Source organism: Manihot esculenta, chromosome 2 (genome assembly GCF_001659605.2).
Source record: "Manihot esculenta cultivar AM560-2 chromosome 2, M.esculenta_v8, whole genome shotgun sequence".
In the NCBI taxonomy this organism is placed as follows: domain Eukaryota; kingdom Viridiplantae; phylum Streptophyta; class Magnoliopsida; order Malpighiales; family Euphorbiaceae; genus Manihot; species Manihot esculenta.
In genome coordinates, this window is record NC_035162.2 from 6,575,893 (window position 1) to 6,601,204 (window position 25,312).

The 25,312-nt window shown below is 35.4% G+C and overlaps 4 protein-coding genes and 1 long non-coding RNA gene across 6 annotated transcripts; 2 read left to right on the top strand and 3 right to left on the bottom strand.

The window, feature by feature from the left end:
• Positions 1–967: 967 nt before the first annotated feature.
• Positions 968–3,140, top strand: LOC110608720. Its single transcript, XM_021748000.2, has 3 exons — positions 968–2,181; positions 2,326–2,424; positions 2,860–3,140. The coding sequence occupies exons 1-2, from the start codon at positions 1,432–1,434 to the stop codon at positions 2,416–2,418; spliced, it is 843 nt and encodes a 280-aa protein (XP_021603692.1). The 5' UTR covers positions 968–1,431; the 3' UTR covers positions 2,419–2,424; positions 2,860–3,140.
• A 480-nt stretch (positions 3,141–3,620) lies between these two features.
• LOC110608719 (peroxisomal and mitochondrial division factor 2) lies at positions 3,621–6,382 on the bottom strand. Its single transcript, XM_021747998.2, has 3 exons — positions 6,172–6,382; positions 5,117–6,068; positions 3,621–4,149 (listed from the first exon to the last, which is right to left on the bottom strand). Exon 2 carries the CDS (start codon positions 6,055–6,057, stop codon positions 5,125–5,127), a length of 933 nt encoding a protein of 310 aa, XP_021603690.1. The 5' UTR covers positions 6,058–6,068; positions 6,172–6,382; the 3' UTR covers positions 3,621–4,149; positions 5,117–5,124.
• A 955-nt stretch (positions 6,383–7,337) lies between these two features.
• On the bottom strand, positions 7,338–8,585 carry LOC110609748 (transcription factor PAR1). Its single transcript, XM_021749528.2, has one exon. The coding sequence runs from the start codon at positions 7,986–7,988 to the stop codon at positions 7,569–7,571; it is 420 nt and encodes a 139-aa protein (XP_021605220.1). The 5' UTR covers positions 7,989–8,585; the 3' UTR covers positions 7,338–7,568.
• A 688-nt stretch (positions 8,586–9,273) lies between these two features.
• Positions 9,274–10,207, top strand: LOC110608711. The gene is made up of 2 exons (XR_002486928.2): positions 9,274–9,816; positions 9,988–10,207. It is a non-coding gene; the product is annotated as an uncharacterized LOC110608711 (long non-coding RNA).
• Positions 10,208–10,624: 417 nt separating this feature from the next.
• Positions 10,625–19,686, bottom strand: LOC110608710 (mitogen-activated protein kinase 10). Of its 2 annotated transcripts, none has more exons than XM_021747989.2 (10): positions 19,084–19,686; positions 17,855–18,263; positions 17,379–17,506; positions 17,193–17,252; positions 16,125–16,274; positions 14,379–14,534; positions 13,999–14,210; positions 13,746–13,847; positions 11,682–11,851; positions 10,625–11,613 (listed from the first exon to the last, which is right to left on the bottom strand). In XM_021747989.2, the coding sequence occupies exons 1-10, from the start codon at positions 19,105–19,107 to the stop codon at positions 11,450–11,452; spliced, it is 1,575 nt and encodes a 524-aa protein (XP_021603681.1). In that variant the 5' UTR covers positions 19,108–19,686; the 3' UTR covers positions 10,625–11,449. The 2 variants fall into 2 exon arrangements, with proteins under 2 accessions (XP_021603681.1, XP_021603682.1); XM_021747990.2 differs by having other exon boundaries at positions 11,691–11,851; positions 19,084–19,684.
• Between the last annotated feature and the right edge of the window lie 5,626 nt (positions 19,687–25,312).

Consider the following 25,312-nt stretch of genomic DNA (forward strand, 5'->3'; position numbering starts at 1 on the left):
CTTCTTCTTCTTCTTCTTCTTCTTCTTCTTCTTCTTCCTGATCTCCTTCTTTTGCTTCTTCTTCTTCTTCTTCTCTTTTCCGATCTCCTTTCTATGAGTGTAATTTATTTTTAATTTTTATCAAATTTAATTTAATGTATACTTTAATAATTATTTTTTGATAGGTAATTTTATATTATTATTTCTATAATGTAGTATTATTATAGTAAATTACTTTAGACATGAAATATAATTTATAACAATAAATATGAAAATACTTTATTAGCATGCAGATTAAACTTCAGAAAATTTATATTAAGGCATGTCCAATGTATTATTTCAATATATCTAAAATTAAAAAAAAAAGCATAATTTTCAACAATCATAATGTAGATTTAAATTAATTTTTTCTTAATGTTTAATTCTAAGTCTGCCATTGGTTGCATTTATCATTGAGGGGAAAAAACATATTTTTTTAGCTATTTTGATTCACTGCACGGACAGAAAAGGATATGATGAAGTAATAATACTTATAGTAATATTTTTGGAGCAGTGTTTTCTCATCTACCGAATTATATATATTTTAAAAGATAATTTAATTTTTTATTTTAAAAAATATATTAAAATATTTATAAAATATTAAATAATTTAATAAATATTTTTTTTAAAATTTTAAACATTAAATTTTATACTATTTAATTTTTATAATATGAAAAAATTAATTAATTAATTTTTTAATTTTATAAAAATATAAATTAATTAGTATTTAAAATTTTTTCTTCGCATTTAATAGATAAAATTAATTGATTAACTAATTATTAGAATTTTTAAAATTTTAAAAACGTTGAAGTGTGTTTTTTAAAATTAAAATTTTTACTATTTTAAAAAAAAATATTAGGAATGAATCTTGATGGCAAATGTGCATAGAAAATATTGAAAAATCTCCCATACCTACCATTCCATGCTTCTCAGCTTCTCTGTGATCCAATTCCAAAATCCTCAAGAGACAACCACCATTCAGCTCTCTCTCCCTTGAAGTCATTGCTTCCACATCCCAACACAATATCATATCTGTTCATTATTTTAACCAAGTACCAACACAATATCTCCCAGTCTTCTCCACCTACCTTTCAACTTCTAGCTTTTTCAATTCGCTTGCCATTTGCCCATCCAATTTTTCTGTGGTTTAGATAATTCTTTCTTGCTTTCCTTTGATGGGTTTTTACTCATTTGTCATCTCTTGATTTGGTTCCATCCCCGTATCCTTCCTTCTTAAGCAAACTGGCATAGGATTTCTTGATCCATTTGGATAAACAGAGCAAGTAAAGGTCGTGCTATATCTCATAATTGCTGTGTGCCAAGATATTTCCGAGAGCAGAAAAGAGGAACTCCTTTTTCTTTTTTGTTGTGTTCTTCTCAATCCGTGTTTCTGCTCATCAAGCATAAGCGATAATGGAGGGGTTCCCAAATGGGAAAATTGAGGTGGCCCAGAAAGTGGGAACAGATGAAGGAGACAACACAGGAGTTATCAAAGATTTTGAGGAACTCAAACCTGAAGTTGAGTCTGTGAGAGAATTTGATGTTGATGGGAATTCTGAGTCTTCCAGAGGAACTCATGCTTTGTTGAACTCTGATAGTAGCAACAGTCCAGAGGAAGAAGCGGAAACTGAAGATCACAATCTTTTGGCAAAGGATTTGGGAACATTGGAGGAAGAGGTGGAGAAAGATGTTACTGACATCATAGTTGAGTCAGCTGAGCCTATTGTGCCTTTGCCACAGGAACTGTCTCCGACTATAGAAGTATCAACCGAGACATCACAGGAGCCTGATGTGACTGCAGAGGATCAAACAGAGATTGAAGTGAAAATCTTCCCATCTGAGAACGAGGCCAATGAGAAAACATCTTCTGAGGAAGTAAAGCTGCCATCTTCTGATGATAAGCTTGATTTGTCTGCAGTTGCAACAGTCGTGGTGTCAGAAGGAATCCAGGAGAAAAATAATGGTGGGGTTCCTCCAGCTTTAAGAGATGTGGAATCTAAGGAAGTTGAGGAAGCAAAAGTGGCAGCTTTGGAGGACAATGGGGAGCCCTCTGGCTTTGTTGATAAAAAAACTGGGGAAAATATTGATGATCTATTGAAGCCATCAAACGATGCTACTACTGTTGGAAGCAGTGATGGTTTCCTAGAGAGCATAGGAAATCCTGTCAGTATATTCTCTGAGATCCAATGATTGAGATTAATCTATCCTGTTCTTTCTCTTTTCTTTTCTTTTTTTCACACCACAGTTTAGGCCTTAGAATTTTTCGCTGATAAGATGTTACTAATTCTGTTATGAATTCGTTGGCAGCATGTTATATCTCTTGGTCAGCGCAGCGTGCAACGTACGTATTGGAGGAGTTGCTGTGGCCTTTTTGAAGTTCTCCGGCGATCAAACAGGTGACTCAAGGTGAGCCTACTTCTAAATAAGTTCATTTCATTTCTGTCTGGCTTATTCTTATTTTTCCTTTTTTTTGGGTTTAATCTGGGAAGGGATGAGACATTAATCGATAGGGATCTTATGAGCTAATCAATGGAGTGAGAAATTAATCATGTGAAAATTCTGTCAAGCGAAAAAGCCAAGAGTAATCTTTCACTCTTTTACTCTTTCACTCTTTCACTCTTTCACTCTTCAAGCTTCTACTTCATTTTCAAGTAAACTGTTTCCACTTTTTAAAATTGCATTACGCCAAAAAGGAACAAAGCTATCTTGCTGCTTCTATCTTTGCATTACACCATAGAAGTAAATGTGAAAGAAATAACTAATATTGTTTTCTTTTTGAGGGCTTCCGAACTTATGCAGCCAAAAATGCTAACATTTGTTTTCTTCCTTTCTGTGATGCAGATATCATTGACTTCAGACTTCTACTAAGCTATGAAGCTTGCAGATCATAATTTATCGTTTCTAGTATTTCTGTATAACAGTGTTAAAGAAGAAAAACTGCCAAGAAGAATTGCTTGAGAGTTTTTGAAATGAGTGTTAAAACTTGTTAGGCCTCTCAAGTTTGTTATTTATATGGCGTGTGTGCTGTGGTTAAAGACTTCGATGGCCGAAATCCACAATACTTTCGTTCGTATATTTTGACAACACTATTAATTCAATTGGAAGGAACATGATCTTGTTGCTTTTTTGTGGTGTGGGTATGTTTGTCCCTGTGTGCTTATCATTATATCGTTGAAAGAATTTATTGTTGTTCATATGAACTGCTTATTTTTATGGCACTATGATATTTATCAAATCTTTTATGATTGGTTTCTAAAGTCTCCAAAGCTATCTTTGCCAGACATACCGTAGCTAAATGCTGGAAACTGATAGGAAGGAATTGTGGAACACTGCTTCCATTGAATGGACATTTGATTCATATGCCTATGTGACTCATACTTTGATCATGATCTTTGGACTCATCTATTAAAACTGCTGTTCTGGTTATTTTTGTTCATCTCATTGAAGAATTGCCACATTGATGATGTAAAATAGAGCATTCTGCATTACTGCCATTGGATTTGTACCTTGTAGTCGTACTGAAATTTTTCATCATTGGTGGATTGGGGTTGCAGGTTAAGGCCTGATAGAGATATGGCACCATGTAGTATTTTCCATTTGAATTGATTCCTGAATCAAGTTACTATTAATGCTATAAATAAATAGGTGCACATAATAGCTATATAAAAGAAAGAGAGAGAGAACAATGAAACTCCACACTAACAAGCAGCAAACAAAAAACAGGGAGGTTATGAAATGGAGTTTACTAATATCATCCGTCTCCAACAGATAGGTTGGGTGCAAAGGTTTGGTGGGTTAAGAGTAGAAAACTGCAGCAATCAAGCTATTGCAAGATCCCACGAAATGGCGATCACCTTCAGGAGTCCTCACTGGATAACTGAGCTCTCTGGCTACTATGTTGTCATGGCCATCACAGAAGTTTTGATGATCTATGGATTGCAAGGGGTTCTGAATAAAAACAACAGCCATTACAGGATAATGCAAATGAGTAAGTCCAGCTTCAGCAATCATGAGCCCCACACATCATTTTGTTTAGTGCTTGCTAATGGAAGATATTATTTACTGGTCCACCCTGTGTATCTGTTTTAGTAGCCTAAGTGGTAATCATGATAGAAAGCACATCCAAATGTCCTGGAGAAATGGAAATTCAAACCACAACGAAGATTAAGAAGAAAATGCAGGAAAAAAAAAAATAAAAGAGGGAGCATAATAAAGGGCGTGGGGGGGTAAAGGGACAATTGTGCAATATCAAAACCAAAGAACCATTATCCAGTAAATTTGAAGTTAATTTTGGTACGACAATTAAGCATAATTCATCCAAATACATCCTTGAGAACGGGCATGAAGCCAAACGTATAGCTAGTCAATACGGATTACATGCACACCACTCATCTGAAAACAGAGTTCCTTCACACCTAACATGCTATCATTTTCCAGCATATGGCTACCAAATATGGCGGCAAAGTTCGTTTTCTCTTTGAGAATTTCAAAACCAAACAAAGATATCATAATTAAAATGTATTCTAACCGATCAACCAGAAAACAAGTTAAATTATGGACAGACATGGCAAAACAATAGAAGAAGCAAACATGACTCACAGCACACGACAACAAGACAAAAACAAAAATGATAGTATGGTGAAGCGAGGCTCATCACGCAAATCTAAAATTTAAAAACAAGGAAACAACATCAACTAAGCAATGTTTTTATATTTTGTGGATTACTCAAAGTGAAAAGAAATAGTGAGAACTGGGGGAAAATTGAGTAGCACATCTTAACTAAGTTCATAATGCAAATGGACAAACATACAAATATTCAATGAGATACACTACTGACAGATAATGTCAGCGGTTACAACAGCTGCACTAAATCCATATCAAGTAATTCCTCTATAAGTATATTGAATAATTTAGTACTTCAAATAAAACAATTAAGTCAACATTTAAACTTCAAAAACACACCACAAATTAGTGTAAACCACGATCCTTAATAAGCTCAAAAACAAGGCCAAGTAAAACGACATTCCACCTAACAAAATTTTGAAATACGTTCCTTTTTTAAAAAAAAAAAAAACTTGGGAATTCAACAAACCCTAACCTCTTGAATTATGTCCGCTTAACATTAGCATAGCAAACATAAACCACAGCAGCTGCGGCAGCGATAGCACCTGTTGATCCTACAGCCAGCAACGGCCATTGCATCTTCAGCCCCTTAGACACCTGATCAGTGCTCTCAACTTGAATGCCATTAATAGCCTCTACAGTCCTCTCCTTAAATCCACCAACCACCTTTTCTGCTTTCTCAGCCTCCTTCAGTAACTCTGCCGTCTTTGCTTCCATGTCTCTCAACTTCTCCTGGGACGCTTTCATTCTATTCTCCAATCCCTCCTTCTTTGCCACCTCACTCTCCAATTCCAGGAATCTATTCCTATACTGAAAAATCTCTCTCTCATTTTCAGATAATTTCTCTTTCATCTCCTCTTCAATCCTCACCCACTTACTCCTTTCCTCGCTTTCTTTCACTTCCAAAACTCCAATCTTTCTCTCCAATTCCCTTACGATCTGTTCTGTCTCCACTATCTCATTCTTCAACTCATCAAGCTTCACATCCTTTTCTCCCAATGCCCTCTTCAGCTCATAAATTGCAGCATTCGCTTCCTCACTATCGCTCATTGATGTGATCAAGTCATGTTGGAGCCTAGAGACCTCCGTCTCGAGCTGCACAGCTCTGTTAGCAATGGATTCCAACGCTCTCTTGCTCTCCTCCGACTGTTCCATCTCTTTCCCCAGCGCTTCCAGCCTCTGTTTCAGCGCTGACTCTCCGGATTTCAGTGAATCGATCTCCGCCGTTAATTGCCGCATCTGATCTTTTATTTCTCCGTTTTCGTTATCTAGGGACGACTTCTCCTTCTCTAAATTGTCGATCTTCTTCTTTAGCATGGCCTCGTTCTCGCGTTCATCAGCATCGTAGAAGCTCTCATCCGGCTGATCGTCATTCTCTGCTGCTACGCCGTTAGCGATCGACTCGTCATCCGCCATAAATAGTCCAACTTAAAAAAGAGAATAAAATAAAAAAGACTATTAATAATAATCAGATAGTAAGAAAATCAAATCAAAGATTCATATATGATGTGCCTCAGCAACCAAACAAACCTTAAAGACCGTTGTTCAGATTGTAGAGAAAAAATTCGAGGAGATTTTCCAGGAAAGTGAGAATGGGGAAGGGACAAAAAAGCCTCAACCTTTCTTTTTGAAGTGGAAATGCTGAATCCGATTCGATATGGAATAGGGTTTTCTTTTTCATCAAGATGGAAGGCCGAGAACGGTTCAAGTCCAGTGAGAGGCAATTTGGCGTCTGTGAGGAGCACGTGTCTTAAAGTTGTGGGATCCACCTGTGATTAACGCATTTGCGCAGCACCTGCCTCCTTTCGTTGGAAAGTTTTGCTTTGGGCTATATTTGGTATGCAGCCTGCAACGAATTTACTCAAGAATGCTATTATCATTTCAATGCCGAGCCTGGTTCGATCTGGGCCTGATACGGGTTAAATATTTGGACTGTTGAGTCATTAGAATAAAACGAGGCCCGACTCTAAATCCCACGTGTATATTATTCTATACCACTCGGTTCCTTATATTAAGCCTTTCTCTTTTAAGAACCGACGAATATGACCACTCGGTTCCTTTCCGAGACCATCTCTGCTAACAGTGTTTAGTATTCTTATGTTTTTTTGAAATAGGAGATTGGGGGAGTCGAACCTTAGACCTCTTAAGATTAAGAATGTATTTTCCACCAGGCTAAGTCTCGAAGTATACAGTATTTAGTATTCTAATAATATCAAAATGTGTATTGAAAATGATCAATTAATGATTTATAAAAAAGTTAATTACTCATTAACTTTTAGCTGAGTGCTATAAAAAGTTAAAAGCTGTTGCAATATGCAATATTCTCAAACATTTTCGAAAAAAAACTAAGTAATATTGTCAAACAGCACCTAAGTCGTCGGATCCTCAGATGCAAACCATTGATCTCAACAATTAACCTGAGAGACAATTAACTCATCATTGAACCTGTTAACCCTTTTGATCTGGTAATAAATATTTGCCTTTTCAGTTTTTTTTTTTTTTCAAATGATGGGATGATAATGATAATCACTATTCATAAAAATAAACCAATGAAAAAAATTGTACCAACTCTTAACAGCCAGTGAAGAAAGGAAGACGAAGCACAAGAGACGACAGTTAACACAGACCAACAGTGGAATGCAATTTTTACCATTCTAACATTTTCTAATTCTTACAAATTTAGTAACTAAAATTCCTAAACTAAAACCATATTTCAACATTCCCATTCATTTCTGATTGCCAACAAGAATTTCAAAAGACAAATATATTAACAAAAAAAAAACCCACAAGTGTTGGAAGAAAAAAAAACTTAATTTAAAAAATAGAAAATTAAGAGGAAAAAACTCGCAATATGTTAAAATATTAAAAAAAAAAAGGAGAGAAAAATAGGGGAATTAAACCCACAAGTGTTGATAGGATCCTTAAAATTAACCTCCGAACTTGCTCTTCTCCTTCTCCATCCCTTCAAGAAAGCTTGCGAAAGTCCTCATGGCTTTAATTTGACACTGCAGAGCCAATATATAACCAGCAGTCTCTTCAAATAACTTGTCAACTTCGAGCGACTCTCCTCCGGGAACTATCCTCTGCAATGCCACAATCTTTCTCTCTACTTCTTCTTTCTCTTCATCGTCATCTTGACTGTTTCCACTCATCACTCCATGATCCTTTTCTTGAATCTTCATTTCTCTTCTGTTCCTTCTTGTTCTACGGTGAGTCTCCGGTCTCCTGCCTCGTCGGAAACTAACTAAAGATTCATGCACTGCGTTTTTATCCTCTGATTTTTTGTGGGCTTTCCTTTGTTTTTTGTGAAATGCGGGTACGTCTTCTTGGTTTAGAGTATTATCCATGGATACACAGTAGAAGCCTTCAGAAGAAGGAGGAGGAGGAGAAGGTTATTGCTGAGTGCTGAGAATGAGCTGAGGTTGTTGAATTATTGTTGAGTTTCAGAAATGTCAATGCCAACGAAGCTGGGCCCACCTTTATTTGGCTTCCCAAGTCCTTGTTTTGGATTGGAGTGTGGAGGTGAAGATCACTGGTTTCAGAGGCGCGTGGTGGATGTGAGGACGATTAGTGGCGACATGTGAAATGTAGAGGGGAGCATTTAAACGAGCAAAAGGTTGCGAAAGGGTCCAGTCCAGTGCATGGTGCGATGGTGGAGGTGTGCGTGGGAGAGTCAGAGTGGATTCATAAGACCACGCGCCGACAGGAGGCGAGTGGCTGGGATCACCTGTGGCTGTGAGATGGGGTGTGACGTGGGTCCACTAAGCAAAACAAAGGGAAGAGGAAGCACATGTGATCACATGATTTTCTTGAACCTAACACCACCCATGTGCCTGCCTCTCTCTCTCTCCCCCCTATGATCCATATCACTAGCAATGGCATGGGTGCCACGTGTACCTTTTTGACGGGACCCACCTAGAGCCCCACAAAATATTTTTCTTTTTCTTTTTAATATTATTGTATAGCAAATTGATTTTGTCTTAAACAATATTCGCCTTGATGGAGATTTTTTTTCAATCGTAATTATAATATTAAAATAATATAATTAATCTAATTAAAATAATAAAGTTTATTTAATTTTAGCATTTAAATAAATATATATTAGAGTTAATAAATACATTATTAATTTCAAATTAAAAATAATATAACTTGAGCAAAAAAATCATACGAAGTGATTTCAAATTTGAGTTTTCTAATTCACTAATATCAGCAATGATAATAAAACCTTAGCTTTTTTTTTATAAGATTGTGAAATGAATCGTTTTAATTCTAAATTGAATTAAATTAAATTAACTATAATTTGAATTAAATTAAATGATGACTGAATTCAATCAAGTCAAAGTAAAAAAAATTAATTAAATTTGATTTAATTTATTAATTTGAACATTTTTATAAATTTTTTTATTTATTTAGAACTATAAATTTATGTAAATTAGAGTTTACGACTTATAAAAATCCATAAATCAATAAGAAAAACTATCAAATTAAATATTTAAGTATGATAGTTTTTGCATAATTTAAAATTAAATTGTGAGGAATTAACTTTTGTTTATAAAAATTTAAAAATAATAATAATAAAGGGAGAAGAGGAGTGGTAGGTGCAGAGAGTGGTGGTGTTTCCAGGAGGGAAACCGAAAGAGGAATAGGTGATGGGGAGGGAGTGGGGGTGCCGGATTACCGGGGATCAATGTGATCAGATATCAGAGACACCTAATTAGTTGTTTCTTTCACCCACAACACGTCACCTGCTTCATTTTTCTTTTATCACGCACAAATTCTCGGATCCAAATCCAATCTCTCATTTTTTGTTTTTCTATGTATTATCCGTACTTTTTTCAAGTACAATATTGGTTAATTTAATTATCCTCAATTATTTCTTTCGTAATCAATTATTTTATTTTATATATCTTTTTTTAGATATAGTTTCTTTCCATGCCAAAAAAGTTATGCATTTTTTTCTCAATTTTTTAATTTTTTTGCTAAAAAATTGAAACACGCCCTTACCCGTGTCGAGGGAGAGCGTCGTCTCTCTTGTCTGTGAGAATTGTTTCCTCCGTTTGTTATGGTGTGTGTAGGGGTTGGAAATCTTGTGCCTTAGGATGAGGGATTTCATGGTTAGATCTTGCTTTATCTGAAGCTTCAGAAGTCTTCTCCACGGATAATCCAAGCAGGCTGGTATTTTAGAAGATGTGAAAGTGTTGTTGATATAATTCCTATGGCTATTATGAGATTGAGATGTCTAAATTCTACCTTGCCTTTCTTGGATTCTCCGACAATTACTTGGCTACTTGCTTTCCTTTTTTGTAGTTGATTGCTATCCCGTAACTTGCACATTTTCTGTTACAGTTGTTTTGTCTCCATGGAACTCTGCTTGTTGGATTTAGGTGAAGTTGTGCGTCCAAAAGTCCCTTTGGTAGCCGGTGGTGGCTTCTATTGGCGATGATAGTGCAACGCAACGCGCATGTGTTCTTCTGCCCGGATCTTCTGGTTTCGTTCCCCATATGTTTAGCTCTATAACTCCTTGTAATTTTGGCTGCGGATGTTTGTATTTGGCCTTGAGAGAGAAGCTGTAATGGTTTTCTACTTAGTTTTTGTGCTCTTTAATGAAATAACTTTCTTCATAAAAATTTTTTTCTATAAATTGTTGCAAATCAATCCCTAATCTTGAAACCTTTATAATTATAACTTATAAGTAGTGATAATTTTTCCTGGGGAGTCTCTCACAATTTCTCTTTCATCCACTGAAATTGTCCTCGTTGATAACTGCCTATGTTACCCATAATGCTGAAGATGTCGTAAAACTTTCAAGTTTGTTGGTAGTTTGCATGAGAAACATCGGAAAATAAGCATTTAGATTTCATCCATCGTGATTCGATTTGTCTATGAAGACTATTTATAACTTAAATCCATCTAAATATTGATTTTGTTAATGTTATAATTTCACTGTCTATGCAAATAACAAAATCGATAGAGATGCACAAGATGGCCACCAGTAAACCTCTCTGTATCGTTTGATTGAGCAACCCTAGCTCACTCAAATTCAACATCCATTGGAAATGTTCAACATCTTTTTTGAAGGAAAAAAAAAAGGGAAAAACCATATTCCAGCACTGAAAATTTAAAGGACCTGAGATCTTTATTTTCTGTTCCCTCTCTCTTCTCTCACTAGATTCCATATTCCCACAAATACAGTCTGGGCAATGTAAGAAGCGACCGGTTCCATCTCATTAGACATCGGAGCAAGGCAGGAAACAGAAAGGGCGTAAAGCAACCATATTGAGCGATCTCCCCAAGATAGTAACTAGAAGGATCCACAATTGCATTGATACAGCGATGAGGAAAGAGAAGCAACGCTTGCTTTCTTCGTGAATTTATCTTATAATGATGTCCTCACATGGAATTTTACCGCAATACACTTGAGGTCTTTTTTACAGCTCAATCTAATACATAGTTCTCATGATCAGACCTAGTGCCTAACAGGCTCTCCATCGCTCCATGCTTACTGTACATAGATCCGTCCATTCAGCACAAGACCTTTCACTGCTTTAGTACATCCTCGTCGTACCATACTGAACCTACCATCTTTTCCGTGAGAAGCAGTGCTGATCCCATCGTACTGGGCCTTGGCGTGCAACGAGTTTGTATTGATTTTAATTCGGTCATCAGCTTATTCCACCTTATTCACTCCTGCCCGGTTCAGAAAGAAAGGGTTGGAGTCGATGTTGACAGCCATATCTGGCGCATATTTGGTAGCTATGCCACACTGCTGGACTTGCTTTTCTGAAGAATGCAGGTTCTCCGCGGCAGATTACTCTTGCTTCCCAGTGCTAGTTTTGCGGTAACCGTATGCTGGAGGGATAGTCTGAGCAGGAAGGAATGAGCCTCTCACAAATGTCCTAGGGTCATAGGCATCTTTCATGATATTTCCACTCTCATATGGAACAATTGGTCCCACAGCTTTTCCTGGTTTAGCTGTTCCAGTAAATTATTATTTACTGTTGAAATAATATTTAACCCCAAAATGAGGTAGCAACAGGTACCGACAGTACCTTGTGGAATTCTTTGTGGCGCAGGCAGGGTTGATATATTTACATGAGCTCCCTCAGAATAACGGGAAGTTTTGTTGTATGTTGTCTCTGCAGGTCGAACTCTCAAGGAAGCAATGCTCTGTTCTCTGGAAGGAACTGTATTTGAATGTATAATTGTGGACCTGCAAACGGCATGAAAGGATATAGTGTAAATTGCAATCAGCAAGGATATTCAAAGGAAACAAAGGCCAAACACAATGCACAAGCTAGCTAGGCAGTTAGAGGTCAAGGGTGATTTTAAAGCAACATCTTAAAAACCTGTTAAGAAGTCAAGATATTACCAGTTTATAATAAAGTTTCCGGTCAAAAGTAAATTACATTAGTAAATTTTTTGAAGAAAACTAAAATCATCTTGACTCCTATAGTTTCACCACTGCCTAATTCATTGAAATAAAATATGGTAGTCTTGTATTCTCAGCAGGACAGCATCTAAAATAAACGTAACCAATGTGTATGATCAATATGAATGATATGGCTGAATTAGAGGGAACTTTACACAGGATGGCAATTTTTTTGTTAGGGATGGAACAGTCATTATCTAAAACCTAGGCACAAACAGCAAACTTTTCATTGTTTCAAGCATGTCCCACACTATTATTGCTTCCAATTTTCAGAAATTTCTGAAGTTTAGATGAAAACAATAGCATACAACAACTGACTATAACTACTACAGACACTAGCTGTTAAGTCTGTTAACATCATAATATCATTGTCTAATTTTACTTGTCATATAACATAAACAGCAAGAAACTAGTTAAGCAACATAACATAACAACTAGTAGCAAATAATAAGAAGAGGATGAGAACAGTTTCAACTTTCAAAGTAGGGGTGTTCGTAGATTGGATCAATCCATTAAATCCAACAAATCCAATCCAACTAACAAACTTGGTTAAATAGTTATGTTGGATTGGTTTAGATAATTTATCTAATTTGTATAGTCTTTTGTTGGTTAACTAACAAATAACCATTTTATATCCGATTATATATTCTAATCCTAATTTAATCTTATCTTCTTTAGTTTTGTGTTGGTTTGGATATAATATTAATTAGATTTTTTTTGTATTTCTATTATTATTAGTAATGTAATCTCTCAGCACAATTTTTTTTATTATTTTTATTTTTTTAATTTCTGAAAGATTACAATTAGCCATAATTTTTGCACCTGTAATATATTTTGCATATATTATGCAGACATTTTTTTTATCTTTCTGCAATTATTTTAGGAGTAATAATTTTTTAATTTCTGCAAAATTAAAATTAGCCACATTTCTAAAACAAAGGGTTAAAATAATGCAAGGAAATTTTTTTTTTTTTTTAATTTCTGCAAACTTAAAATTAGTCATGTTTTTGAAAAAAGTTAAAATGATATGTAGAATTTTTTTTAATTTTTTAATTCATGCAAAATTAAAATTAGTCACATTTCTGGAAAAGAAGAGTTAAAATAATATGTAAAATTTATTTTCTTTTTTATATTATTTTTTAATTTCTACAAAATTAAAATTAGTCACATTTCTGAAAAAGTTAAAATAACATGCAGAAATTACTTAAACTTTTTTATTTTAATTTTTTAAAATTCTGAAAAATTAAAATTAAAGTTATAATTTTTATTTTTGAAGTTAACTTTTTTTTTTGAGTTTGCAAGATTTAGAAGTGTATAATTTATAAAATTAATCAGATGTTTTTTACTTCTTATTATTTGAAATGTAATATCTAAATTTAATTATTTTATTTATTTTTTATGATACTTCCTAATTTATATTTTTTAGTTATATTTTTATTATTTTAGCAAATTTACAGTTAAGACCTGAATGAATGTCTTTTCATTGTATTTCATAACTAGTAAAATTTATTTTAATAGTTGACGGGAGTGTGGGACTATTAAATGGTTTGAATGGTTAACCAATGAATAAGATATATTGTTAGATCCAAATTTGATCCAAATCAACCATTGAACACCCTCCTCGTTTCAAGTAAACAAATAATTTAGCTACAGAAGAAAATCCCATATTATTTACCTGGGAAGCGATGTGTGCTTTCTTTCAAGTGGAATTACCGGCCCACTTTTACCACTATTTTCCTCAAGATGTGTGAACTGCCTTCTGAACTGATCAACAGCACTGTGTACAAAATAAATATAAAATTACAGTGGAAGCAAAGAGATAACTATATTGACTACATCTGTAAAATGGATACTATTAGAGAAACCAAGAAATTTAGAACCTTGGTTTCTTATCACCAAAGATGTAGAGAGGAAGAGTGATAAGGAACCTTGGATAAAGAAAGTTAGTCCTCTCAGTTCCACATTTGTAGTCCTTGAGCAACTGAGGATGGTATTCAAGTATCTCGCGAAAAATTAGCTCTCTTACGTCTTCCTTTGTGACCTTTCGCCTCTCAAACTCAAACTCTATCTTTGTTATTGGTTGACAGGATGGCTCCCTTTCAACTTTTGCCAGTCCCTTGAAATAAGGATCTGCTAGTGCCTGGTGAAGAATCAGAGTCATCAGACCAAAAAATTTGACTAATTACTCGCTGTAAAGCAAAACATCCAGATGCCACCGCCTAAAGTCATCAGCTTTGGTGTTGTGTGTTAAGGAAGAAAAAGACCATTTTTTTTATTGGGGGGGGGGGGGGGGGGGGACAAAGCAAACCTCTTCAGCCGTTGGCCGATCTTTTGGATCAAAAGCAAGTAGCCTTCCCAGTAGACGCAGCGCCAGTGGATCACCATTTGGGAATTTCTGACCAAATGGCATGGGCGGCTTTTTCCTCATGGTAGTTAAATATCTCCTTGCCTTATCATTTCGAACCTGGAAAGGATGAAGTTGATAATGGATAAAATTTATGATCCATGACATATTCTTACAAATTATAGGCCCGCATATTTGAGGGGGATAATTTATTTAGGTTGTTTCAGTCTTTTAATTACAAGGTACAAGAACATAACATGGGTTAGGGTTACTTTACATACCTATATAAGTAATTCATTGAAGCTTCAACCTCTTAACGTTATCTGTATTTTTTTTTTAATTTCCTTTTCATGGTTCTACAACTGTGTTCTGTGCAATAAACTATCGGCGTTGGTGTTTGTATCATTGTATGTGCATGCAGGTATGTAAGTTCATGGTGATATGCCTAGGCGTGGGTATTCGCTATTCAGTCTATATGCATGGAGGTAAAATGAGCAATCACAGACACCAGTTAAGGTCCATTTGTTTCACTAAAAATAATAAATATGGAAAATAATTTGAGGATCATTTTCCAACTTATTAGCAATTGTTTGGTTGCAACTTACAATAATGGAAATGAAAATCAGTTGACATCATTTGCTTGCATTTTAGAATACTACAACAACAACAAAGTCTTAATCCCAAACTAGTTGAGGTCGCCTATATGAATCATTTTTCGTCATGTACCTATGTTTACTACCAATTCTGAATCAATATCCAGAAATTGTAAATTTTTAGATATTACTTCCCTCTACATCATTTAAGATCTCTCCCTTTCCCTTCTCACTCCTTCCACCAACTTATTTACAATCTTCTTGGGTATTTTTAGGGCATAAAAACCGCTACCAATGCCAAACCAAACCAAAGGCTACAAGGATCCTAAGGTGTTTGAATTGTAGTCCCCATATATGACATTTTAACCTCTTCAACGATACTGACCCAACAATTACCTTTGGTGCCTTGAATGACTAGTAATCCCCTCCATTGCCACATGAAAGGATTACTCGAGGATAGTTTTCATACACAGGTAGATGATCTTAATAGTAATTTGGCTTAACGAAGTTCACAAACAGTTGCATGATAGTTTTATGCTTAATTCCACATATATATTACATTGACAAATATTTCCAATACCACTTCAATGAACACTACTGTACACATGGCCAAGTGTTATTGGTCAAAGATGTTGACTTCAAATATATGAAAATTGTCACAACTTCTGAATTCTTCAATTCAATTTAATAACCCAATATTAGTTAAGAATCGTTATAAAAGTATCGTGAGATGCAAAAGAGGATATTGAACACTCAAACAAATAAAATCTGGTGTCTTATCAAAGATGAACAACAGTAATTGGTAGACTATAATAAGAACGTTTTCATGGAGTTTGATAGTTTCCTTATGGATTTCCCTCTTTCAACAAGTTTTTCAAAGTCCAGACATTGCTCTCCTCTTTTAAATGAGGAAGTCATTTTCCTCGAACACGGCATAATTTATCGTTAACTAGTAAAACATTTTCCATTAAACCAATTATCATAAGTTCCAAAAACACCAGAAAAGTGCAGAAAATAATTTCCATGAACAAATGTAGCCTAAGTGTGAAATAAGACTTGAGAAACATGACCAAATAATCATAATAGAAATAATAAAAATAATAATAATTTGACATACCTGTGATATTGTATCTAATGATGGGGTACCAAGCAGATCCGTCATCAAATCCAGTTGATGAACAACATTTTTTCCAGGAAAGAGTGGTCTCCCTGTTAGTACTTCAGCAAAGATGCAGCCTATACTCCATATATCAATTGCTGGTGTATACTGTATCCAGATGTCATTAGGTTAAAACAACAGTAAAATGAATGCTATGAAAGAGAGCAAAGCCTTGCAAGACAACCAAAATCGTGCTTTACAATTTTAACAGAAAAAGAAAAAACTTCCATCCTGCTCTTATATATGGTAAAACCCAAAACAGTTGCAGAAAAACCTAAAAACTTGTTTTCCTTCCTCACCGTGGTAATTATTTATCTAATTCTCAGTATTATGGACATTGGATACACTGAAATTTTAAAGATATATTGATTCTTTTCTGTGAAGCATGTCTTTGATGTGAAGTAGCAAATGGGTTATGAAATATGAATAACATAAAAGATAGAATTGGATAGGATGTCATATATTGGACATCATGCCGTCTCCGATGCAAGGTGATATTAAGAATTGGACATCTACATAATGGAGAAGGGAAACAAAACAAGATAGGGAAAAGGACAAGAAAAACATAGAATTAGAAACAATTAAGTAAATCACTAGGAGGAAAAAGCTTACTTACCATGGCAAGCCACAACTTCGTATGACCAATATAACATTGGTGGCTGCCATTTGACAGATGATGCTTTAGGAGCCAATTATATTCCTATTTCTATATGAAAATCATGTTAGCTCACAAACAAGTTTATAATTTACCTATTTGGCTCTCTAAATGTTAAAACTAAAATTAAACCACAAAACATAAACTCCTTGAAAAGGGAATTTAACCACTGGATGGCTATCTGTGAAATACACTCATACCCACTTCTTTCTTCACAGAATTCTCATCTCATAGACAAGAAAGTAAAATTATAGAACAACTCCAGGGCCATAGTCCTAAATAACAACAATTATGGAAATTTGTTCTACGAATCATAGATTTTAATACTAAATCAATTTTAAATTTGTCCAGACATATGTTCAAAGACAAACCTTGGAGAAAAATGATCCACAAAGTTCAGGAGCTCTGTACCATCGTGTTGCAACATAGTCCTGTGATAAAAAATGAAATTTGAAACCATTAGCTCCTCCATTCCTATGTATATAGAGATACATATGATATCGTCTATGCATGAAGAATAGCAATTATAATAGGTCTAAATGTATAAAATGGCATACCGTCCAAAATATTGTTGAGGGGGCATCACTGAAAGCAACTCTTGCTAGCCCAAAATCACAAATTTTAAGTTTACAGTTTGCATTTGCCAATATATTCTTAGGTTTTAAATCTCGATGATAGACATTTGCTGCAGGCAATAAGATAAGGATTAGATTTGTGTCCAAATTTGAATAAAAAAGGAAACAGCAGAAAGGAATGAAAAAGATAAATGAAGATATAATAAAGAATAGCATCCAAAATTCCAGGAAAGAGAGAAATTTCAAATAATATAACAGTACAACAGAAACGGATGACTTATGCAAGAGATGAATTTATCACCAATCTAAAAATGATCAGAGCAAGACAAGGCATCGTTTTGAAACCTTCCATATCTATATATGTCATCCATGGCAATGGCCAATTGGCAGACAGTTTGATTTTGAAAAATAAGATGTAAAAGCATTGAAGAAGTAAAGCAATAAGAGATCTATCATACCTGTGTGGATATACTTTAACGCCCGAAGAAGCTGGTAAAGAAAAAATTGATGGTGCTCTCGCGTCAAGTCATTATTGGCTTTAATGACTTGATGCAGATCTGACTCCATCAACTCAAAAACAACATAAACATCTTTAAAGTCCCTTCCTGAAGGTGGAAGCATAACATGTTTAATTTCTACAATATCAGGGTGCCTTAGGAGTCTAAGCAGCTTTATTTCACGAAGAATACGAGCAGCATCTGATATGTGTTCAAAAATATCACGTATTTTCTTTATTGCCACTTTTTCACCAGTGTGAGTGTCTATTGCTGAGCAAACAAGGCCATAACTGCCTTTGCCAATAACTTCGAGAATTTTATACCTATTGGCATCACCATATTCAGAGAAAAAGTCCATCTCTGTTGAATTCTGAAGCACAAAATTCCAAGTTAGACTTAGATGATAGTATAAAGAAGTACCATTATAATTGATAAATACACTGCAGGAAGCTCATACTAAACCTCCTTTAACAAATAAGCATGCACTTAGTGTTCTGACTGTGTCTGTGCATGTAGTGCACTTGGAGTTATGTATGAAACAAATATTAATTCTATTAATTTAACATATTAAACATAGGAAGCTCATAAAGCAAATGGCACCAGTAAAATACGAGAAGACTGGAAAACAAACATAAATATTTACCATGTACTCAGAAAATAAAAAATGAATTTTAACTAGACAAACTAAGTCACTAAGTAAGAGCTCTAAGTATCCTTAACTAAGAGCCATCAAATCTTGAAACACCAAGCATTTACGAGCTTAAGCCACCTAACCTAGCACAGTAGCACCCATCAAAGGAACGTATCTATTTATATCACAATTTTCAATTTCTTAGAGTAACCTACCAGGATATCCCACCTACCTACCAAACAAACCGGTTGTTTCTCTTTTGAGTTTTTTTTTTTTTTTTTGGCATTAGGAGTGAATAGTGGCCTAAGCATTGCAAAGTTTTCTTTCATAAATAATTTTTCGTTGAGATATTGAAAGGGTTAGCTAATGAACATTCAAGAATATTTATCTCCTTATTATTATGCTTCATCTTCAATTGTATGTAAAAAGGTAATAACTTCTCAAATCTCAAAAAGACATAAAACTAATCAGAAATTTCTCTTAGATAAAGAAGAAACTGAAGGGAAAAAAAGGATTAATGAGCCTTAGCAATGTAATTGACACAAGAATAATCCATCACCTTCTTCCGGTGATCTTGCTGCATTATCTTTTGGTTCTCTCTATCAAAACTGCCAAACTTAACAAGCGTTTGTCCAAACAACGATCTGCTTGAGCCAGTTCAGAAAGCAAACCAGCAATAACAACAATAATAAACCTCAACAATACCAGAAGCAACAAAAATAATTACGAAGAGAGGATCAGCCACATTTACCCCACCTACCCCTGCTCCTTATGAACAGCCCACAATCCCACCATATTCTCCTCCTCGAATCCTTCAACACCACAAATAAATTCCAAACAGCAACCAATTCTCTCATACACTCCTCCGCCTCCTCCTCCTTCCAAAATCCAACTAGCATAAGTCGGCGACCGACTTTCGACAATTCAGCAACCAAAAGAATAACAAATCAAGCATTTCCTTAACCTTTCCGTTAACCTTTCCGTCTTCCTTTGCGTATAGATCCAAAAAAATTCAGAACCCTAGACCAGAGCTGTTATAGCTTTGGTTTCTTTCTCTCCTTTTATTAATCTTCAAAGGAAGCTGTAGAGTGTGTGGCTTAGAGTGCGCAGAAGCTGCAAGATCTCAACACCGACAACAGAGGCGTATCACGTACGGCGTGAATCTAGAGCGACAATAAAAAGAAGTTCAGTGGCAGCGGTATCTAGCGGACGTAGAAATATACGGATATGGGTATTTCAATACGGAAGTGGCAGTATTCTGTAATTATTCGGAATTTCATGGGTATATATGTTGGGAATTTATCAATTTAGGGAGAGTAGAAGGAAGTATGAATTTTTGGCCCCACAATTTTTAGAGGGAATGGCATTGCTTTGTTGTTCAAACTATTTGGTCGGTGAAAATTTAAAATACCAATTGGGATTTTTTTTTTTTTTAATTAAGGAATTACTTAGCTTTCGATTCTGCAAGTTTTTATAATCTTTGCATCATTATTAAATGATTTTGATTGATTGGTATGATTTTTTTTCTTTTAATGGTCATTTGATATTTTAATTAATTATATTTTATTTTTTCTTATTACTATAAGTTTTTTAACATTTTATTGTTAATTTTGTTTAATAAATGTTTACAAGGGAGGCCCAATAAGAAAACAAGTTTGCTGAAAAGGCTCAGTGGGAATAATATCTAGGGCAGTTATTCTTTTTTATTTTTCGAGAAGCTATAATTTTTTTCTCATATAAAATAAAATAAAGTATGAAAAAAGTATTTATTGTCAATAATAAAAAAAATTAATTTCAAAGTTAAAAAAAACATTTTGCCCTTTCATAAATAAAAATAAATATAATATTTTAAAACCCTACAACATTGACGATAGAGAATTCTGCTAAAAATATTAAAATAATTTAAAATTGTTTGGAATGATTCCTTTGTAATATTTCAGAAACTTCCCTTATTTTTAAACTTATTTATGGATTTTTTAATATTAACATCATTGATTATATACGTTAGTATTTTTTTAAAATTAAAGAAATATTTTTCTATGGGTCAATTCAATTCCAATACATATCCTCAATAAATGAAATATCCTTTGGCTTTCATTGTAATCTATGAAATTTTATAAGAGAAATGTATAATTATTTTACAATTGTATCTTAATTTTTTTATAAAAATATTATATATTAACAATTTTTTTATAATTATATAATTTATTTATATTCTCATTAAAAATTAACGTAAAAAATTAATTTAGCATAAAAAATTATAAATTAATAAATAAAAATTTTAAATAAAATTGTTTCACCTATTTGTATTTCTATTGCATGTCCTAGATTGGGTGCTCTAGATTTAATCACAAGACAAAAAAATATCTTTATATATATATTTAGGTTTAAATATTATTTAATTAGGATTTTTTTGTTAATTTAAATATTTTTTATATTAAAAATAAATTTTTTCATTAATTTTTAACAAAAATATAAATAAAAAATATAATTATAAAAATATCATTAGTATACAATATTTTTATAAAAAAAGTGTCAAGGATAAAATTATACAAAAGTAGATAGTTTGAGATTTTCATGTATATATATATATGCATAAAAATATTCAATTTAGTGTATAAGGAAATTAAGACAATTTTCGTATTTAATTTTTAGAAATTTACATTGAATAAGCAAAGCATTTTAATTTTACAAATAAAATACACATATTAATTATAAAATATTTAATATAATTTATATTAAATACAAATTAATATTTTTAAATTTGGATTATGATCCACATATTTAAATATACTCATTTTATCATTCTCCTATCAAAGGTTTACAAAGAGTTGGATAATATAATACCCGGCTAGAGTCCGGCATCGGCATTCTACTTTCCGATGGAATCTCGGATGTCGAAATCCGCTAGAAGGGTAAGAGTTCTGGTTTTGTAAAGAATTTTAGTAAGTTTTCATGTTTTAAGTGTAAAAGGAAATGAGTTTTTGAAAGAAAAGAGCCAAGGAAGAAATGCAAGGTTCGGCCGCCGAAGGTGAAGTTCGGCCGCCGAACATACATGAGTTTTGGTTTCACGGTAGGCCGCCGAAGGTTGTAATACCCGGCTAGACTCCGGTATCGGAATTCCTACCGTCCGGTGGAATCTCGGATGTCGGAAACCTCTAGAAGGGTAAAAGCATGTTTTATAAAATGTTTTCATGTTTTTAATGTTTTTAAGTACGAAATTTAATGAGTTTTTGCATGAAAAATCTTTGGAGGAAAACCCAGGTTCGGCCGCCGAAAGACGAGTTCGGCCGCCGAACATGCATGTGATTAGGAGGCACGTTAGGCCCCCGAAAGCATGAGAGGGAAATCCAGGTTCGGCCGCCGAACCTTATGTTCGGCCGCCGAACTTGCATGAGTTGTGGAGGCACATTCGGCCCCCGAACGTGGCCTGGCCAGCCACATATAAAAGGGTCCCTTTGGTCCGCATGGGCGAGCTTTTTCTCTCCCATTGTCGGCCAAGGTGAGTCTCCGCCGCTCCTCCCTCAACCTTGAGTGTTTTCCCTAGATCTTTCATGTTTTTCATGAGTTTTAACTTCTATTTTGAAGATTTGTGAGCAAAGAGCAAGTTTTGGGTGCTTGGAGGTTCAAGGAGCTCAATCTCTTCATCTCCAAGCTAGGATCGTCTTCCCTCTCGTTTCTTCAAGAGGTAAGCTCGGATCCACCCTTATTATGCGTTTTAAACAAGTTTTATGAAGTTTTAAGGGGTAGAATGCATGTTAGGGTATATGTTGAACTTATGGGTCTTTGATGCTTTGATGAACAATGTGGCATGTTTGATGTGTGTTTGAAGTGTTGTAGATGGGGTATATGCATGTTTGAGGCCCCTAGGAACTTGTATGCATGCTTTGGTTGAAAAATATGCATGATTTATTGTAATACCCGGCTAGACTCCGGTATCGGGATCCCGACCGTCCGGTGGGACCTCGGTTGTCGGAAACCTCTAGAAGGGTAAAACTATGATTTTATGAAGTGTTTTCATGTATTTCAATGGTTTTAAGTATGAAATTAAATGAGTTTTTGCATGAAAAGTCTTTGGAGGAAAACCCAGGTTCGGCCGCCGAAAGTCAAGTTCGGCCGCCGAACATGCATGCGTTTTGGAGGCACGTTAGGCCCCCGAAAGCATGAGTGAGGGAAGTCCAGGTTCGGCCGCCGAACCTCATGTTCGGCCGCCGAACATGGCATGCATGCGGAGGCACATTCGGCCCCCGAACGTGGCCTGGCCAGCCACTATAAAAGGGTCTCTTTGGTCCGCACGGGCGAGCTTTTCTTCCCCGTTGTCAGCCAAGGTAAACCTTCGCCGCCCCTCACCAATCTTGAGCATTTTCCTTCAATCTTTCACGTTTTTAACAAGTTTATAACTTTGTTTTGAAGATCTACAAGTTTTAAGCACGTTTGAGTACTTTGAGGTTCAAGGAGCTTAATCCTCCCATCTTTGAGTCAAGGTCGTTTTCCTCTCGATCTTCAAGAGGTAAGGGTCGATCTTGAACTCTCATTATGTTTTAAATAAGTTTTATGCAAGATCTAAGGGTTAGACTGCATGTTTAGGTTATGTGTATGTTTATGGGTTTTGATGACTTTTTGAACAATGTTGTAACGACCCGGAAACCGGTACCCCTCAGTAACGGTCCGAACCATCACTGGCACTTCAACAAGCCTAAGGGAGCTTCAAATAACTTTAAACTCCAACAAACAAGCTCACAAGACACACATCAAACATAAAGGATTCATAAACCCTATTATGCACATCTCATGCAAACTCATGCCTAGCTCCCTTTTCCCTTTACAAAACTCCTAAAAACATCATAAGAACCATGGATCAACACTTACCTCTTGAAGAACAAAGGCTGAGATGATCCAACCTCAAAGATATGGAGAAACCAAGCTTCAAAAGCTTCAAACTCCAAAACCTTGTTTAAAGCTCACAACTCTTCAAAACAAGGGTAAAACTCATTAAAACCGTGAAAGATTTGAAGAAAAACCATGAAAATACTTTAAGGAGATCAAGACCTCACCTAGGTCAGAAGGAGAGAAGAAACCTCCTCCTTTTTCTGCCACTCGGTGCCCTTATAGATGAGCAACCGCCTCAGGTTCGGCTGCCGAATCGCATGCAAAACTATGCAACTTTCGGGGGCCGAACATAACCTTCGGGGGCCGAACATTGGGCACTTTAGGCGGCCGAACTTAACCTTAGGGGGCCGAACATGGCAAAATGCCTCCTTGGCCATATCTCTTCAAAACTCAATCCTTTTCTACGCTAAACCTTTAAAACACTTGCACATATTTTAGAAAACTTTCTCTTACCCTTCCAGAGACCTCTGACATCCTCGAACTCCCCCGGATGGTAGGAATTCCGATGTCTGAATCTAGCCGGGTATTACATTCTTCCCTCCTTTAAAAACATTCGTCCTCGAATGTTAAAACAACAACAATAAACATACAGGGAAACAAGAAGAAAGCCTACCATCGGTCTCTACGAAGAGACACAGATACCCCTGGAGTAAAACTCCCGGGTTGGCTATACTGTCTGACTTTGCTGACCCTTCACTGCTTAGGCTATGTCTACACTGAGTGTTTACCACTCTTGCTTGTACACAATCGACCTGACTCTTTCCTATGACTACTAACTTTTCTTTTCTTTGCCTTTTCTCAGCTTATTCGCACTCCTCTGGTTATACTAACCTGTACTTCTGACTACGGATCTTCCTTTCTCTTTGATGCTTCTCGGCTTAATAACTCTACGAAAATGCTAGATGACTTGGCTATCACGTTCTCTCTCTCTACTTACTTTCGATGTTATATTGTGACACATCACAATGAAACAGACATGCCCTAAAATTGCACTCAGCTTACAGAACTTGACCTCTATGCCATGTTCTCTGAAAATCTACAACATTTCGTAGATAACGGGCATGCTTCTCTGTTTCTCTAAACTATTCTACGATTTTGCTGCGCACTCTGATCCTTGCCCGCTTTTCTTCTTCTTTACTATACTGGCTTCTTCTCTTTTGATCCCTTTTTTAACTACACTGGACTATCTCTAGCGCTCTAGCTCTCTAGCTCTCTAGCTATCTGTTTCTGTCGGATAACTTGAAAAGCAACTTCTGACTGAGGGCAGCTAACATCTCATCTGCCTCACCTAGGACATACTGTCTTGTATACTCAGAGTCGCTGAGCAGTTTTACCCCTTACCTCTGGTTTAAACTCTTCATGACAATCAAAATCTCATCTCTACGCAACTGTTAACTGACTTTTCTCTAACTTTCGACAGATAGTTCCCAACTCTCGGATCGATTATAGAAAACAACCGGCTTCTACTAGCTGGTCCTATAGATCATCCATTCTGCACGGGAACACCTGTCCTTGGTAGTGATTTTGTGCAACTAGTCACAGTTGTGACAAAATCTCAAGGTTTCATCCTTCATTTCTCACAACGATACTGGAACATTCCAGGGTGTGTGGTACTAAGTCGGATAGAAGCCTTTACTACCAAGTTCTACTATCGCTCTTCAGTCTGTAACTGCTTTTCACTTAACTTGCAATTCCACTGGGTTTGCTAATGGTAAACCTGCTAACTTGTCTGGGATAACATATAACACTCTTTCTTTTTTCCTGTCTATGAATACTGAGGCTGGTTCCCTGACCTGGCTATGCGCTCAAACAAGAGCAAGAAAACTCCTGACTAACTTCCCTAACGAATGCACGAGCCTGTAGGGTTGATATCAAACTGCTGGGTATGCTAAACTGTC

Bases quoted from the DNA above. Each gene is read 5' to 3' on its own strand.
- LOC110608720 (XM_021748000.2), top strand. From the start codon at position 1,432: ATGGAGGGGTTCCCAAATGGGAAAATTGAGGTGGCCCAGAAAGTGGGA. The intron at 2,182-2,325 runs GTCAGTATATTC...ATTCGTTGGCAG, and splicing joins TAGAGAGCATAGGAAATCCT to CATGTTATATCTCTTGGTCA.
- LOC110608719 (XM_021747998.2), bottom strand. From the start codon at position 6,057: ATGGCGGATGACGAGTCGATCGCTAACGGCGTAGCAGCAGAGAATGAC.
- LOC110609748 (XM_021749528.2), bottom strand. From the start codon at position 7,988: ATGGATAATACTCTAAACCAAGAAGACGTACCCGCATTTCACAAAAAA.
- LOC110608710 (XM_021747989.2), bottom strand. From the start codon at position 19,107: ATGCAGCAAGATCACCGGAAGAAG. The intron at 14,535-16,124 runs GTATGTCAAATT...CATCCTTTCCAG, and splicing joins CATTAGATACAATATCACAG to GTTCGAAATGATAAGGCAAG. The intron at 11,614-11,681 runs GTACCTGTTGCT...TTACTGGAACAG, and splicing joins AATTCCACAAGGTACTGTCG to CTAAACCAGGAAAAGCTGTG.